The 18973-nt window shown below is 33.6% G+C and overlaps 1 protein-coding gene across 1 annotated transcript in view; it reads right to left on the bottom strand.

Moving 5' to 3' along the window:
- LOC129227277 (bcl-2-related ovarian killer protein-like) overlaps nt 1-18973 on the bottom strand; it is a 231172-nt gene that overhangs the window by 179037 nt on the left and 33162 nt on the right. Inside the window, exon 3 of the mRNA XM_054861801.1 lies at nt 18577-18880. Coding sequence (XP_054717776.1) covers nt 18577-18880 — 304 coding nt within the window. The remainder of the gene's footprint in view (nt 1-18576; nt 18881-18973) is intronic.

Here is an 18973-nt window from a genome sequence, read left to right as displayed (position 1 = left end):
TAAGACATTTGCTAATCCACTATGCCAAAATGTTATTCCAAAATGCTCAAAAGAGGATACCATAATGGAAATTAGAAAACTTCTCACCCTGGGGCTGGGATATTTTTTCTACAACGCTTACAAGAACTTAATCTTGTATGTTAAGGATAACTATTTCGTAACACAGAAAGCTTTTTCATAGTGTAAAAAAGACTATTTCAGAATGCTAAATTAAGTGTTCCAAAATACTGATATAAAGATAGGGTACATTGTTATACAATGAATATGAAATAGTTGATGTTTTGTGAGAATCAAAGAAATCAAATGTATTTTATTAAACATACAAAATGTATTTTTCAATTTAGTCCGATATGTAGATATCTTGTTCAACTGTACAACTGGTTTTAAGCGGGGTCATCGTGAAAACAAACCAGAGGGAAACAGACTGCAATTCAAAGTCACTTATATTTGAAAATTTTCATTATTTTTGATTGCACAGCTTCTAAACACCAAATTCACCAGCAAAAACATTCTTTACATTCTTTGAGCTTTCCGCATTTTGCCAATGTATCACGCACTGAATACCAGACAGGTATACATGAGTGGGGTTGTTTCCTTCAGTCAAAAGTAGTACTTTTTGTGACTGAAATTGATAGAATAAGCAAAAAAAAAAAAAAAAACATGGACTCAGAAAATACTTTCATTTTCCCCAAAAGTTTTTTTTTTAATTGATTTTTTAAAATGTCCGATTTTTCAAACAAATGGGGTAGTCTTGATGTCACAAATGATGCTCTCTGGCGCATCTTTCTACTGCGTTTCCACGTTATAATAATCAAGAAGCGAATTAAAATTGCGCTCTACGCTTGCTATCAACCATATCATTGCCAATACACGTGAGTAAGAATTAAATATTTTGCTCTGTGAATGGTAACACTGAATGACTTTTTCATCATTTGTGATGTCATCGGCAGAAGCGTAAACAGTAAAAGCGCACCGATTTAAGTATTTTTTTTTTAAATATTAAACGTAAACAAATTTATCAAAACATGGTCAGATCCTATGTTTTTAAGCATGCTCTTTCAGAAAAAAATATTTTTAAAATTTTGGAAACGACCCCATTGTCAGATTTTTCTTTAGATAGTTTTGCAATGCTAAACATTACAAGACAAGTCACCTCAACATTCAACATTCATAACCGTTTGTTTCAGAAAGTAGTCACAGCACCAAGTACTAAAACTTCGTAAAAGAATTTTTCCGTCGTATGAAATTTTTTCGATTCTGATTACAATATTTCGAATTGAAAAGTATTCTTTCCAAGTATACTTCTTTCAGTAAAAAGTGTTGAAATTTCCACTGAGCAATTTAATATGATGATATATTTTTTTTCCTATGGAATTAGAAATGTTGGTGGTTGACTGGTTACTGAAATCAATGTTCAGTTGATTTTCCATATTAATTCTTTTTGATCTTATAACCGGGTAACATTTCAAGAAATCCTCTCCATCCTCATATATATATAATAGCCGATTATCGAGTAACGCGCGTATTTCAGCAATGAAACTCGCGCCACGGCATGATAATTTGATAGTATGTTTTGGTCATGTTTCACATGCAGAGAAAGGCTTTATTGTGACGAGGCTGAACTCAATCCGGTAACAGTGGTAATGAAGAATCAAAAAAGTGGTTGAAAATTAACTCTATCCACTGGAGTTTAGGGTTAATCAACTGGAGTTAGGGGAACAATTTCAACTATCAAGATATCCCAAAAGAAGGCAATGGCTTCGTTCAAATGTAGAAGCAATTTGCACCCGTCATACCTTGACGGACAATTTTCTAGTTAATAATAGTTTTTTTAAAAAATTGAACTGTTTTCTAGAAAATGAGAGTTTTCTATAATTAATTGCTGTATTTTTGCAGCAACAACTTTATACACTCAGGAGAATTATCAGAGAGCCAAACCGAAACTCAATTTCTATTGCAAATCACAATTTACATAAATACTAGCTACGTCGCCCGGCTTTGCACGGTCCACCTCGAAAATAAAAGTTATGTCAAGTGACGCGTGTTCAACAATCAGGCTTGATCACAAAAAGTAAACATTTTACCAGTAGAAAGCCTTTAAAACAAAACCCAGAATTTTATTTGCTCATATTCGAGACGAAAAATGGCAACATATCTTTCTTCTCAATGGTTTTCTTCACCCACTACAACTTTTAATAAAAGCATTGTTGCGAAAGGTTGAGATGAAGCACCGAATAATAATTTGAATGGAGGAAAGCCTTCGAAAAATAGGGATTTTTTTTGTCGAAATCTAAGTGTCATAATTAATAGTTTTTAAATGATATCTCCGCTAATTATTATCGGACGATTATGTTAAATAGCCTAACATAATTGACGGGAAGATTACGAATCCATTGATACCTGATTCGATGGTCAGTTCACTGTCGTTCGGAAGAAGATACTTGGAATAGATACATACATACGCTCAGTTTTTAATTATATAAAAATGCATTTCCACGCTATATGCAAGGGATGAAAGACCGACTTTTATGCCATTTTGATACATTATATTTGAAGTTTTAGATGAAAGACTTTCCGACACACAAATTTGTGAAAGTAACGATGTTATGGTTAGGTTGTATTTGTCTGTTTAAGAAACTTAATTCTTCACATTCTGGTTCCGAAAAGGATGACATATGACAGGAGTAGAAGCCCCCCTGGTCGCAGCACGCTTTAACATAAATGCACATAATTAAAGAATCCAATTAAGGTTTCGAACCACTATCTTAATTTTTACACTTAACTCGTTTGTGTCACCAGAACAAAAGGATGAAAGTGTCCGTAATTCTTGGAAACGCCGTGCAGCAATCTTATAAAACTACTTGATGGATCAATCAAATGATATGTCTGCCGGACATAAAATAGTAATTATTGTTGCGGCGGAATTAGAGGAAGGGTTTTAATGGGTACGTGGAACGTGTCTGGACCATTACTCATTTCCAGAAGACAAAATAAAAAGTCGGCAATCAACTTAACGGTGAAAGAATTAAATAAATAGAAATACAGTTGGCAAAATTATTCTTAATTCGGTTGAGGTTTTCTTACTCGTTGGCTACTAATGCTTTTAAATTATGTCTTTTGTGGCAAGGATATAATGAAGTGAATTTAGCAGCTGTTTTAGTCCATTATCTTTAAGTCTTCATTGACTTCAGTGATGTTCTATAGGGTATACTCCATATACGCCGTATACTCTCAAATATTTTTTGGACATATAGTGTATACCCTCAAGCTTCAAAAATTCATATTATGACATATTATGTAAATGAACGCGCACACTCATTGTGCGTAGTGGAATACTGGGAGTATACCCTCAGAAAAAAATGATGGGAACATCACTGATTGCCTTTAAGAAAACACAAGGAATTTTACAAAATTTAGCGCCGTATTTGCTCAGAGTTAAAATTTAGAAAAAAAAACGAAGTATCACTTTTAAATATATGAGAGGAGAGTTATGAAATAGTCATGAAATATGGAACACTACGGTTATGATTGTTTGCAGCCCATATCAGCCAGGTGCGAATATTATAAAAAAATCAAGAACTAACATGGTACAGTGCTAATGAGAGATGACAGCTTCTTGTTGTTGTACCACTCGCTGGAGAACGAAATGTGTTTTGTGGTTTATAAGAGTTTTCTGCAAGCAAGTTTACAAACATTTTAATCTACTAGCATGTATGTGATCTGAACATTGATATTATAATCATATGGTGCACCGAAGGAACATGAGTTCGCTATACTGTGGTTGTTTTTTAGCTGACAGCGTTTTGTCTATCAGTTTAAAGATCATTTTCCACGATGAACGTGTCAGGTATTACCAGACATTCCGCAATCTCCGTCGTAACCCTCTTCTTTCAAGAGTTCAGATGTGGTTGGCCCTGATGCAATGATGTTCCATCAATTTTTTTGAGGGTATACTCCCAGTAATGCATTACGCCCAATATGTGTATGCGATCATATACATAACATGTCATAATATGAACATTTTTGAAGCTTAAGGGTATATGCTAAATGTCTAAAAAATGTTTGAGAGTATACCGCGTACAGTGGCTCCCAAAATAAGTCTTCGTACACCTACGACTTTCAACGAAATAGGCTCCATTCCATTGGTTAGTATTAATATTTCGGAATAGGTATTTAATTATAAGATCTATGATCCATTTTTAACAAAACTACATGAAAAGTTTTTAAAAAATATTAAAACTTAATTTTTTAAAAATCAAAAACCAAAACGTGCCGGAAATTTTATCTCACAAAAGTCTTCGTACACTTTATAAAATATCAATATATTATTGAATAATCTAACTTTTGATTAAGTTATAATTTAGTAGAATATCATACAGTATTCATAACACCTTTTAAACGTCTGGGAATAGATTTCATTCTTTTTTTTTTCTTTTTTTTGCGTAATTTCTGAGTAAGTGTTTAACCACACTTCGAGTCTTACTGTTTCCAGCTCTATTTTCGTTTTAAAGCCATATTTTTGTAATCTAGCCTCCAAATATCTCTAAATACGTTACATTAAGTTCAAATCTGGAGATTGAGGGGGTATTTTCTAAACTTTAGGACAATTTTTGAGGTACTAGACGCAAACGTTGAAAACCGTGTGCTCCTTATCGTTATCTTGATAAAAAACAAAGTTGTTTCCAATAACCATATTTTTGGCTAAGAGTTAAAAATGGTTTTTAAAATATTTAAAGGAACAGCATGATTCATTATTTCATCAAAAAATTACAAACTACCAAATCCTGATGCTGATATGCACCCTCACACTAGAACACCTCCACCGTCCTGATTAACTGATCCAAATAAGTTCTTAAGATTAAGTTCCTAATTTTTTCTTCTACTTACAATTATACAAAAAGTTACTCAAAAATGTTGAATTCATTTTTATCTGTAAGTAAGACGTGATTCTAAAACGTTTTTAGCTTATTTAGCATTAATTTTGCGACGAAAAGCGTAAGCTTTCTGTTTTTCGCGCGATCAAGAAAATTTCTGCGGGAAGACGCTCCATTTAATCCAGCTAATCAGAGAACTTGGCGAAAAATTTTAGGTGAAAATTAAACGTAAAATTTTTCTTCTAACTCTGTAGAAACTTTTACAGAACTCAAATGTGTGTTTTTCATAAATTTTTTAACTTTAAATCTCGATCACGTTTTGTCAACTTTGCTGGTTGACCTTTTCTTACCTTGTTTTCGATCCGATTCCTTTCTTTAAAACATTTTATCAAGCACTTTCCTATACAAACAAATAAATTAACTAATTTAGAGACATTTTAAACCAATTTACCACTGCTGTGGGAAGAAAAATTCAAATTTTGAATGGTGTTTGCGATTTTTTACGAATACCAGCCATTTTACAGTAATAAGCACAATATTAAGGAATAAATAAACAAAAAATTAAAGCCAAATGACTTGTAAGGGTCAACACAATGTAAAAATATTAATAAAATGGCATATGATAATTTTAATCATGAATTTATTCGAAAATATTTGAGTGTACGATGACTTTTGTGGCGTGTCATTTCTCTGTCTCTTCTTTTTCTGACAGATTTCAAAAAGAAGTTTCGTCAATATTAAAAAAAAAAAACCAATGGATTGTATTTAGAATGACATAGGAATGATGTGAAAAAATATTGGACTTCATATTCGAATTCAGTTTCGAGTTATTTTGGTTTTAATAAAAAATTTCAAAGTGTACGAACACTTTTGGGAGCCACTGTATATGGAGATACGCCGTATATTCTCAACCCTAAATGGGGGTGTTCCCTGCGGGAACATCCCTGCTGATACGTCTAAGTCAGAGTTCTCAAACTTTTTTACCCACATGGCCCCTTGTCGATTTTTTCTGTTTTTCGTGGATCCCATACCAAGGGCTAGTTTTAAAATCAGTAAAGTAGTGTAATATTTACGTTTGAACGTTTCAAAACGGAGCGAATCAGATGGTTAAGTTTGATCCAAAGGTACTCTAAACTTTTATTAAAGTTTTGTTTTTGCTTTAGGTCAATTAGTGTGCGTGACAGAAAACCACTTATAACTTTTTAAATTATCGAGCTATAGAGAGATGAAACTTGGTCCCGTGTGTTTGAAATAGTTGTTGAACCTCCATTGTTTTTTTTCGTTAACATAGACCCCTTGGAGATCGCGTGGACCCCTGAAAGGGCCCTTTGGAGCACTTTGGGAACCACTGATCTAAGTCATCAAATGTTTTCCTACCCATCCACTATTAACTCCAAAAATGTATAAGTCAAACAGAGGCAAAAAAGTTAGACCTTTTTTTACAAGAACTTACTCCCATGAAAAGAAAAAAGGTAAGAGGAGCAACTCTGAGAGATGCAAAATAAATAGGACAAGAAACACCATAACTACAAAAGCAACTGAACGTTTGAAGTTTTCCAGTGTTCAACTAATGCCATTTCAAAGTCAATCATCTATTATTCCGTATTTCCTCGCTTATTCGATATTACCCTCTATTTCCCCCCTTTTTACTTTCTTCTATATCTAATACATAGAAGAAAGTATTGGATTCGTGCAAATTTTCGAATTTCGAATGATTCGAACGTTTTGAGGTGTGCTGAGTCCATTTCGACTATTTTTGGAAAATGTCTGTCTGTCTGTGTGTGTGTGTATGTATGTATGTATGTATGTGTGTGTATGTATGTGTGTGTGTATGTATGTGTGTGTGTATGTATGTGTGTGTGTGTGTCACGTCTGTGTGTGACCAGTTTTTTGTGGCCGCTCTACAGCAAAAACTACCACATGAAATCGAACGAAATTTGGTACACATATGTGCCCCTATGTGAACTTGTGCCCATTGGTTTTTGGCGCGAATTCCTCCAAGGGGGGGGGGTGGAGCAATGGGACGTTTTTTGAGCTACGCGTGCTTGCTATTCCTCAGGAAGTAACTGGCGGAATTAGACAAAATTTGGTCCATATGTTGCCATTAACAGGAACAGGTGTTGATTCAATTTTGGTGTCAATAACTCAAACGGGGGTTGAGCTATAGAACGTTTTTTGTCGTCAATTGTGACTGCTGTACCTCAAGAAATAATGAACAGAATGAAAGAAAAATTTATCGGCAAGTAGTCCTTAGTGGGTATAAGAGCTGATTTTATTTTGGTGTCAACAGCTAAAAAGGGGGTAGCGCAATCGCCCGTTCTTTTTTTCCATTGTGAGTGCCCTATCTCAAGAAGTAATGCTACGTTCTGGTTGAAATTTGGAATATATGTGAATCCATATGTAAACAGGCTTTGGTTCAATTTTGACGCCAATCGCTCCAAGAGGTGTTGATTTTTTTTTTTTTTTTTTTTGAATAAAAATTGCTTTATTAATGCAACAATAAGAAAGATAAATCGTAATAGATTGTCGTCTGCGTATTTCTCGTGATTTTAATTGAATGGAAATGATCGGAAATATTATCTCAATGATTTAAAATTTTTAACTGTTGCCATCTTATGTTTGTTAACAATTAAAATATTTGTAATTAATTCAAGCAAGGCTTTTAAAATAACTTTCAATTTTCGCTCTTTGCTTTGCTTTTGCAATAATTCAGACATTGGGATGGTAGTCAAGTTTTTGCATGTGTAATTTTGTTTTTTTTGGGAATATTCGCAACTCCAACGAACTGTAGGGGGCACTGAAGTCACTGTCTAATGGCGGAATTGAAAACTAAAACAAACGCACATGGTAACGAAGAAAATGCTAAAAGTGTTGTGATTTTTGTTCGTACGTATGATTTTTTCGCTTTATTCTTTTTAAATTAATTTTCAAAGTCTTGTGGATATTCTGGCCCACGTAGAAAGAATTCAAGAAGCATTACTAAACGTCAAAGATTAATGCAAACTACGTAGTTCGTAGTTCTAAGCAGCTATTTCCATGATGTTGAATTCGATATTTATCAATTCTTGATAAAACTAAATAATAATTGTGGCCTGACAAGAACAACAATTAATGCTAGAAAATTCAATATGACATTACAAATTATTATCGAAAGAAGATGATACTTATTTGCCTTGCTTGGCTAGCGCTTATTTTTTTTCCATTTGTAGCTGAGTTATTTCTCTCGAATTCCCGAATCGGTTCATTTAAAAATTTTCTGTTTCGATTTTTCTAATTTCTGAGTTACGATTTAATTGTGTCATGTTATGCAAATCATCAACAAAATTCTCACGGATATATGGTGGTAGTTTTCTTTTCAGTTGATTGACCATTCTTTCTTTTCAGTTGATTGACCATTATTTCTTTTCACTTATCGAATTCTGTAATCTTACTACCATTTTATTCCACTCATGATAAAAATTAAAAATGGCTAAACTAAAAACGCGAAATCTCGCCAAGGTTACTTAGCTCGCACAATACCAAAATTATAACCCTAAACAAATTTGGCGAAACCTTTCAGCTGAGAATAAAAGGAATAAAGTAAATTCTTTCTAGGTTAAACATTTTTCATTTTGTTCTACGATAATAAATCCAAGAAAATATTTTGCATACTGTCCTTTCCAACTAAATGCTGCTGTAAAATATGATTAGTTAAATTAATTTAAGATTAAAAAAAACTCATATTCTTACAAATTCATACAAAACAATAAAAAATTTTACCTGGTATAACGTTATCCAATTTTGTTAATCCAGAGTTTTCTTGTTTACGCGTCCACCATTTAATACTTTTTTGAAAGAAATAAGGAAAACTAACATTATTTTGAGAAGCTCGAGAATACTCTTAGGGGACGAATTAATTTCTGTAGCTGAAAGCAAACTAAGACACATCGATTGCGTTAATAAATACTCAGAACAAACTGCCTGTGTTTACGTCAACAGACACACATGGAACTAAAACGTGGCAATGTTTTAGTTCCATCGGCAGTTTTGTAAATCACCGCAAGGTAGCGTATTCCAGCGCTGGAGTTCCGAATTGCTTCCTCGTCAAGCATGGGGAGGGATCAGAAAAAAAAAGAAAAATATAGAAGAAAGTTTCGTGATGGCCACAACATACTAGTTTTAAAACTATTATTAAATGAGTTTTTCCACGGCAGTAAAATATGCAAAAACTTTTTTTTTTGAAAGTGACAATTACAGATAGTTACGGCATGAGTTCATGATAATTAGGAGATTTGTCCAAAAACCAATAATACCAATACACAGAAATGTGAATGGTATCCCATAATTCCCTACTCTCATGATGAGTAGTCTCAAAACGTTCCGATTTTTACTTTCTTCTATATCTAATATATAGAAGAAAGTATTGGATTCGTGCAAATTTTCGAATTTCGAATTTTGACGGATTTGAACGTTTTGAGGTGTGCTGAGTTCATTTCGACTATTTTTGGAAAATATCTGCCTGTCTGTGTGTGTGTGTGTATGTATGTGTGTGTGTATGTATGTGTGTCACGTCTGTGTGTGACCAGTTTTTTGTGGCCGCTCTACAGCAAAAACTACCGCATGAAATCAAACGAAATTCGGTACACATATGTGCCCGTATGTGAACTTGTGCCCATTGGTTTTTGGCGCGAATTCCTCCAAGGGGGTGGAGCAATGGGACGTTTTTTGAGTTACGCGTGCTTGCTATTCCTCAGGAAGTAACTGGCGGAATCAAACAAAATTTGGTCCATATGTTGCCATTAACAGGAGCAGGTGCTGATTCAATTTTGGTGTCAATAACTCAAAGGGGGGTTGAGCTATAGAACGTTTTTTGTCGTCAATTGTGACTGCTGTATCTCAAGAAATAACGAACGGAATCAAACAAAAATTTTTTGACAAGTAGCCCTTAGTGGGTATAAGAGCTGATTTTATTTTGGTGTCAACAGCTAAAAGGGGGGTAGCGCAATCGCCCGTTCTTTTTTTCCATTGTGAGTGCCCTATCTCAAGAAGTAATGCTACGTTCTGGTTGAAATTTGGAATATATGTGAATCCATATGTAAACAGGCTTTGGTTCAATTTTGACGCCAATCGCTCCAAGAGGTGTTGATTTTTTTTTTTTTTTTTGCGAATAAAAATATTTTTATTAATGCAACAATAAGAAAGATAAATCGTAATAGATTGTCGTCTGCGTATTTCTCGTGATTTTAATTGCATGGAAATGATCGGAAATATTATCTCAATGATTTAAAATTTTTAACTGTTGCCATCTTATGTTAGTTAATAAATAAAATATTTGTAATTAATTCAAGTAAGGCTTTTAAAGTAACTTTCAATTTTCGCTCTTTGTTTTGTTTTTACAATAATTCAGACATTGGGATGGTCGTCAAGTTTTTGCATGTGTAATTTTGTTTCTGTTAGGAATATTGCTTCCTCGTCAAGCATGGGGAGGGATCAGAAAAAGGAAAAATATAGAAGAAAGTTTCGTGATGGCCACAACATACTAGTTTTTTATGCAATGCTGCAGTGAATGAAATTTTCAATGAGCAAATGATGAATATTATTTTCTGTCAAGAAAGTTTTTATATTTTTTAATTGGGCACTGTTTACTGAATTAAAATCTATAAAATTACAAACTACTTTATTTTTTCTTAATTCGCGAGTACGAAGTTAAAATATCCGAGTTCTTTGTAATTTTCCGCTGTTTTTCAACGAACCCTGAATTTGACGCTCAAATTCAAAAACATCCTTCATTTTTTAGTAATGCGCTCGCGAATTTGCGGAATTTCTTCTCTATAATGCATCATTTATCTAACCACCCGACTGACACTCCATAGATTACAGAGCTGGCGAAGCAAGAAGGCGTGAAGGCTTAGATCGGTCCCGAACTTTTAGCAATGATTAAGATGATAGCCAAAGAAAGTTCTTCACAATAAATAGTATATCAAAGATGACAGTCTGAAAATAGTTCATCGGCAAATTATTTGCATATTTTTCAGTGAAAAATGAAGTTTATTTGCCTTCACGAAACGTAGATTGTGTACTCTAAAAAAATCTGTAAACTAAGAATTTCGAATCTTATAGTTACTGGTTACTAAAGTCACAAAAAAAGGTAGCAGCTTTTAAACTTGTGGTAGCCATTTTTGAAAATGTATATACACAGAGCAAAAAGTAAATCACCTATTTGCTATTAACAAGAACAACAGACGGGAAGATGAAACTCTACAAAAACAAGCAAAATTTCAATTCAAATATTTTTTAGCATAAAGATGTAAGCTTACAACTAAGATATTTCACTTGACACGATATTTTTCAGAGAATTAAGGGGTAAAAGGTCGCAAAGGCAAACACGAACTATTTACCAAAAAAAGAAAGTAAAAACGGACCATTTTTAAATACAAATTGACGTAAAAAGATGTCACGAAAAGTTGATTTTGTTACTTTAAATGAAAATGTTACATCTAAAATGAACGATGAAAAAAAAAATCTTTGCCATCAGACAAGGTCGGCAATACTGGCGACTGTGGTTTGATCTTTTGGTAGCCATTTTCAGTGAAATGTTTGCCGTTTGGCGGCTGGCGACTGCTGATCTACAGCTTTACTCTAAAAACACCTTTTAAAGTTTTCGAAAGTTAATATGAGGGTCATTTTTTAAAAAGTAACTTTTCTGTCACACGCCTTTTGCAGTAAAAACTTTAAGACAATTCATTTAACGATGATTTTTAATTTCATCAAAAATATATCTATTTAAACCTGCCAACAATTTTTTAATAATAATTTTTATTTTAGTAAATTTTTGGTCCACAACATGTGAATTCTCACCCCTGTGGCATGTCACACACCTTGTGGGCTGTTTATGTTGCTTAATAACTTGTTTAATTAAAAGTATATACTTATTTATTATTCCTTTCACAAGTGTCTCAAGTACTAATTGTTTAAGTGTATTTAATTTTTTGATATTGTGTTTAAGTTCGTTTCAGAAGGACAAGGAGTCATGTCACACAATAAATTTTCACCTCCGTGCCATTCCCCATTAACACGTGGCAGTAATGAGATCAAATTTTATTTTCTGTGATACAAGGAGCTCCCTTACAAGACCGCGCCGTCCCTATATGCAAGGTCGTGCGTCGCACGAGGGCGCCAGAGTCAAAAGGCGCCGAGCTCTGGTGGGGTATAGGGTAAAACTTATGATGTTGGGGTAAAACTAATTTTTTTAAAAAAAGAAATCTTTGAATAAAAAAGTTTCAATAGTTACAACTAATTGATCTACTAATCCCATCCCCCTCCCATTTTCCCATTTATTTTCTTTTTCCCACATTATTTTTCTTTTTTCCAGTTTGTCTAAAATTGAGGAAGTCTTCAAAATGCTACTCCTCCGAATCTGCCCCCCCCCCCCCCCCCGCCAAAAGCATTACGGAGCATTTCAAATTTCGTCCACTCGATCTTCAATTTTGCAAGATTAAAAGGGAAAGCCCCCGAATACCTTACAACATCGCTTGAAACTGCGTTCGAAAATTACTTAAATTGCGTTTTTGGAGCTCTAAAATCCCATTCTCGTACACCGAAAACAAGTGATTTTAATTATGCATGCATCAGCATTTTCCATCTCAATGTGGCCTATAAGTCTCAAAAAATTTTCTTTTTCCCATTTTGGTTCTTGCGGAGAAACATCTTGTATTATAATTTGTGCAATAAAAGTCATTTTGTGATTTTTAATTCGTGGTAATTCCACCGTCTCGTGTTATAATACATAAACAAATACGGCAAGCACATTTGCATGCTATTTAGATGTGCGTAATATTTATTTATTGTAGACAATAATTTAAGTTAACTTTTTACTTCCAAAATGTAAAGACTTCACCATAATTACCCGGTTATCCTCCCCCTTTAATCCTCCCTCCTTTTTTTCATTTAACTGTTTGTGTATTAAATTTAAAAAAAAAAGAAAAGCTTTGGAAAGATTACATCTATGTTTTAGATAATCAATGCAATGCCTTTTATAACGGCTCTGTATTTTAGAATTTTTGATTTTACCTGAAATGATTTCAATTTCAGATTTTAAGGGGGAATATTTTCTACTTCAATTTAGAAATATATTCAGTACTCTGTTGTCATGTTTTGACAGGCATAAAAATTTGAATTATTCATAAATTAGATATTTATAGCGGCGTTAACTTTGATAGCTAAAATATGTTCTTTTTCCAAAAATGCATTAGCATATCAAAGGTAAGGTTCGTCAGACCGGGCCCAGCCCAAAAAAACACGCTCTTTTTGTTTTTTTCCGAGCAGGCATACCTGAAAAACTCCACTATCTCGGTAAAGTGGATTTTCACAAGTTTCTACATTTTAAAACATTTACTTCAGAAACAAACTAAATATTGCCTAATGCGAAGTCCGGAATAGACAACTTGCTTTTTCTGGACAGAATATCAAATTCAGTAAGTTACCGCCCTATAGCCAGGGCTAAAGCTGGAAATTTAGGCTGCATAATAGCCGTTTCAATTTTCTTTTTTAGTTATTAGACTAAAATAAGCAATAATTATTTCAATCAAATTCAAAGATTTTTTTTTTAAATTGCTGGCGTAAAACGCTTTGATTAACTGAAACTGGCCATCTCTTTTTTAACAGCAGCTCAATGCAAGGTTTCCAAGAGAAAAAGTCAGATTTCAAAAGTCAATCTCGATCGCCTCCCCCCCCCCCTACTTGAAATGATTTCGAGATGTGAAGTAAAAACGTTGACCAAAATTTAAAAATACTGACTGTTTTTCTTTTTTTGATAAATTTAATGGCAAACGCGTTTTTTTTTCTTCTTTTTACATTTGTTTATAAAACCTCAACCCAGGTGTTGTCTATATTTTGCTCTAACGTTACTGCATGAAGGCGCTCAAAAGACATTTGCACGACGGTGCCGAACAGGCTTGGAGCGGGCCTGTCTTGTGTCTCCCCTTATTTTAGATTTAATACCCCTAGATGAGTTCCGTTCTGTTAAAAATATATAGACAGGATTATTAATGAACTTTTTTATCATAGATGGCACAGGTATGCAGCATTTTTTTTTTTTTTTTTGTGTAAACCATGTAGATGCTTGTAAGTAAGGCAATTCGATTTTAGAAATTGGAATTGTAAATAAACATGCAATCAAATTGTTTACACCTCGTTCGCATGATCTTTTTCGATGACTATCCTTCCCACCCCTAGCTCTCTAGTCACTACCCCCTACAGCAGAGAGTGACAGAGGATATTTAATACATAATGTTCATCACAAAAATTTTCCAATGTCGGATTAGAAGGAAAGAAACGGAGTACTAAATAAGAAGAAACAACGAAAATGAGAAAGATCTAGTAAACGCAGATGACACAGAGATTGCTTCAGTATATTGGTCTAAAGCTCATAAAAGTTTTAAAACAATGGACCGTTTTTAATAAGCGGAAAATGCTTGTGATGGTTAGAAAAATATTGATGAAATGCATTTTTTTTTAAAGATGAGACTTATGTCAAATGAAAATTTTAAAACAAAATCACATTACTACTCAAAAAACTGATTTTTCAAATAAAAAACAAATTGTTGAGCGTGTCTTTCACAAAAACTTGTACATGGGAAGACCATAGTGCAATGATTCTCCCGGTCTTTTAAAAAGTTCATTTAACTAATAACTAAAAATAATTCCTTCGATTTAAATTCAATGTGCACCGTAAAGGGTTTGAAAAAGTAGTATCTTCTCTACCTGTACTAATAATAAAGCTGAAAGTCTCTCTGTCTGGATCTCTGCGATGCGCATAGCGCCTAAATCGTTCGGCCGATTTTCACGAAATTTGGCACAGAATTAGTTTATAGCATGGGGGTGTGCACCTCGAAGCGATTTTTCAAAAATTCAATTTTGTTCTTTTCCTACTCCAATTTTAAAAACATTTTACCCAGCAAATTATCATAAATGGAAGAGCAAATTACCAAATTTTCATAACGTGGAACCGTAACGTAGGCGAGCAAATGAACATAGCCATATTGGCGAGAAATTCATCATCCATTATTTGTAAATATACAGGCGAACCAAATGACCTTTTAATTTTCTACTACGCGCAAAGTCGTGCGGGTATCACTAGTTACTAATAATAGAGTTGAAAGTCTGTGTCTCTGGATGTTTGTATGTCTGTTACGCACATACGCCTAAACCGTTCGGCCGATTTTCATTAAATTCGGCACAGAATTAGTTTGTAGCATGGGGGTGAGTACCTCGAAGCGATTTTTCGAAAATTTCATTTTGTTCTTTTTCTATTTCAAATTAAAGAAAATTTTACTAAGCAAATTATCATAACATGGACGAGTAAATTATCATAACGTGTACGAGTAAATTACCATAACATGGGAAGCAAATGAACATAGCAAATTGGCGAGAAATTCATCATCCATTATTTGTAAATATATAGGCGAACCAAATAACCTTTTAATTTTCTATTTCGGGCAAAGTGGCTTTAATATAAATCAAGGTGACTTACATCACATGTTCAGCAATTAAAATTTCATTAAAATAAAGAAAACAAAATAAATAAAATAGTAAAAATCATTTGAGGCATTGCCTCAATAAGTTTTGATAACATAAAATAAACAAATAAAAGCACCAAAAAAGCTTTTTTTTTAAGAACGGATATCTGGAAAAACCTTGCAATCTTAAAACTCATTTACTTTGAAGTTCCTTTTTGTAACCATAATATTGGAAAGCGGAAGAACTGAAGCAATAATCCGTTAAATTAATGCCGCTAGGAAAGTAGTTAATTGCATTTCCGGAGTATTTTTAGGACAGCAAGTTAACGAGAGGCGAAAAATTATAAGTCTTTTGCGTGAACTTTGGGAAGGTGGTAAATGTAAAAATGATTAACATGTAGTTCATCTCTTCAGGCGAAATTGATTAATATTTACTTAATAGGAACGTGACATTACAACTTCGTTCTTAATCTGTTTTCAGCGGAATATTTACCAAGGAAGAGCCTTTTTTTTCTTCTTATTAGTGACACTATTCTAATATTCGACTGCCTCGAGATATTTTTGAAATTTCTATTTGTTACTAAATCTGGAAATACTCATTATTTCATTCATTTAAATTTGGTGAAAACTTCTAACTTCAGTAAAAAACTACTTAAGGTTTACTTTGTTTTACAAATCTGTACCTGTGAAATAAAAGGTCATGTGTCCATTTTTTTTTTTCAAAATTGGAATTCAAGCACCATCTCAACTCAACTTTTTATATTGTATACAGAGGTATAATACATTAAGATTTCAAGAAACACATTTTCATTTCATAAAGATCATAAATGACAATCCATTTATAGAAATCAACACAAATAAATAAATAAACGTATCTCCTGGATAAAACTTTTATCGACTCAGTCACGCTTTATTTCCTAGGTAACAGAAGTAATGTAATGGATGCACATCTATTAGTTGAAAGTTGTTTAATAAAACTACAAAAAGTCAACAGACGCAAATATAATTAAAAATTTACTCCAAATAATTTTTACTTGAGACCTGTTTAGAATTAAGAAACAATAAGGTAGAACCAATGAAGTAAGATTTACATGGCCGAAAGTTTAGAGAATATGAGTATCCAAGTAAGAAATTCAAATGAAAAAGGAGCACCCTGAAGTAAGGCAAACCATCGACATTAGGGGCTACCAGAGAGATACCAATTGCTGCGTGGTTAAGTTAGTTATAATTCTGAAAAGTCTCATTTAAACCTATTTTGTCTGTTTAATGCATCTCCTTAGCATTAAAATAAAAAAATTTCTCCTTAGATTTCTTTTAAGTGTTTACAATACACTAATAGTATATAATAAACTCGAAAAACGACTAACGATGAGAAACATTTAGAGTAAAATAAAATAATTGTAATTGAGAAAGAACTCGTTACATTTGATGGAATTCAGAAAAGAACATTTGGACAGACATAAAAATACTTTCCGTTCAAAACATATCGCTGTCTAGTAGTACCAACACTTAATCAATTTGACACAAATGGCGACAAAACGTATAACGAGCTATATATAGAGTGTTCTGTTTTAAACTGCAAGACCTTTATTTTCAGAACCGTTAGTCCTAGATTTATACTACCAATTGCATAAATGTTCAAAACCAGATGCATGGTTAAGATATTGAGAGTTTGAAGCAAAAATAAAAATGAGTCAAAAAATACGAAATTTAACTTTTTATACGGGCCCTAGGTCCCCTAACTAATATGTAGAGAAATAATCTCCATTTAAAGATAGTACTAACACACACAAAAAAAAAACTTGACATTTGTGCAACCAAAACTCAAGGAGACATTCCAGTTTTAAGATTTAAGGGACCATATAGGAGATGAGATTGGAACTTATCGCTCTTTTAGAAGAATGACAGGTCGTCAAAGTAAGAAAAACAAGGTATTTATATTTTTCATTGCTATTCAAAAATAAATGAAAATGTTACGCCGTGATACGCAAAACCCTCTACAAAAAGACGAATAATTTGAAAAATCACACTGTGCACACATGTAATTTTAAACACTTGTTAAACCATTATATTTTCCCTCAAAAGGTGTTATTGACGGTGAGTGAAAAGTGGTGTAAGTCACAAAACTCTGCGTTTCATTTCTCGGTGAATATTGGTCGTACTAATTTCAAACTTTTTGCGTTGGAACTATTTTTCAATGGAGATTATTTCCTTAAATATAAGTTAGGGGACTTGGGGTCCGTATAAAAAGTTAAATTGTGTATTTTTACTCCTTTTTATTTTTACTCCAAACTTTCAATATCTTAACCCTGCATCTGATCTTGAACATTTTTGCAACTAGAAGTATACATCTAGGACTAATGGTTGCGAAAATAAAGGTCTTGCAGGTTAAAACTGAACACCCTGTACATAGACTTTTGTATTTTATTAAATTTTATTTCTAATATTCAACTAATGCTTGTTACATTTCCTCTCCCTTTTTATTGCAGAGCTTTCATGGGATTATGTTCAAAATTGACCATCCTAAATTCGAATGAAGTAATTTGAAATGAGTAAAACTAAGTACGTTGCGAAGATGAAAAACTTTTACGCGCATGAGTAAATCCTTAATATATAAGAAGAACTTAATTCAGTTTCAGGTTCATGAGTAAATATCAATCTTGAAGAAATTAGCAAATAATTTTGCTTTTCAAATGAAATGCGTCCTTAAGGGCGGATCCAGAAAATTTTTAAGGAGGGGGCGATTATTTTTTACTCTTCATTCTATGGAACCTAAATTTCGAAAAATTTTCGGAGGAATGTACTGAACCACATCACTTGCATAGTTGTGTTTCTTCGAAAAATATTCAGGGAAAGCCCCCATAAATCTATCTCTAATGCCGTCTAAAATTGAAGTTTTGGAACTTAAATTTCGAAAAAAAATCCTGTAGAAAGTTCCGGTCCCTTCTCTAGAGCAATAAAATATGGGCACCGATTTCGTTTTCAAGACATCCATTGCGGCAGAATTCCGGAGAAGAGCTTCCTTTCTCTTAACACCATCGAGGATTATGTAAAATTGCGTTTTTAACTTTTGTATCGAAAATATGCCTAAAGAAAGTCCCTGCATTTCGGCTTGAGGAGGGGGCGATCGCCCCCACCGCCCCTCCTTTGTATCCTCCATGTGTTAAAATCATATGACAAATAGAAATTCTCTGAATGCAACTTACCCATCCTCCTTGCTGACATATCCATGGTGCCACATCATTCTCCACAAAGATGCCCATCCTCTGTACAAGTCCAAGAACATACTCTGGGTGACCCCCTTTTACACAGTCCATGGCTAGGGCCCCCGTCATTGCGAAAAGGGCCACAATGCGCCCCCACGTCACATCACCACGAAATATTTCCTCCGCCACGGCGGCGAATACATTATGGACAGCAGCCTCGGAGGGCAGACTATGCAAACCGACGTTCGAAGCTACACTTTGGAACAACTTGGGGTGGGAGTTCTCGAGCTCGTTCGTGAGTAATCTGTTGGAGGAAACAAATATATTGAAGAAAGTAATAACAAGCAGTCCTTCCAGAACTACATTGTTAAAAACAAAATTCTATGTTTCACCAAGA

Source organism: Uloborus diversus, chromosome 8, assembly GCF_026930045.1.
Source record: "Uloborus diversus isolate 005 chromosome 8, Udiv.v.3.1, whole genome shotgun sequence".
Lineage (NCBI taxonomy): Eukaryota > Metazoa > Arthropoda > Arachnida > Araneae > Uloboridae > Uloborus > Uloborus diversus.
This window is presented reverse-complemented; position numbering and strand designations above follow the sequence as displayed.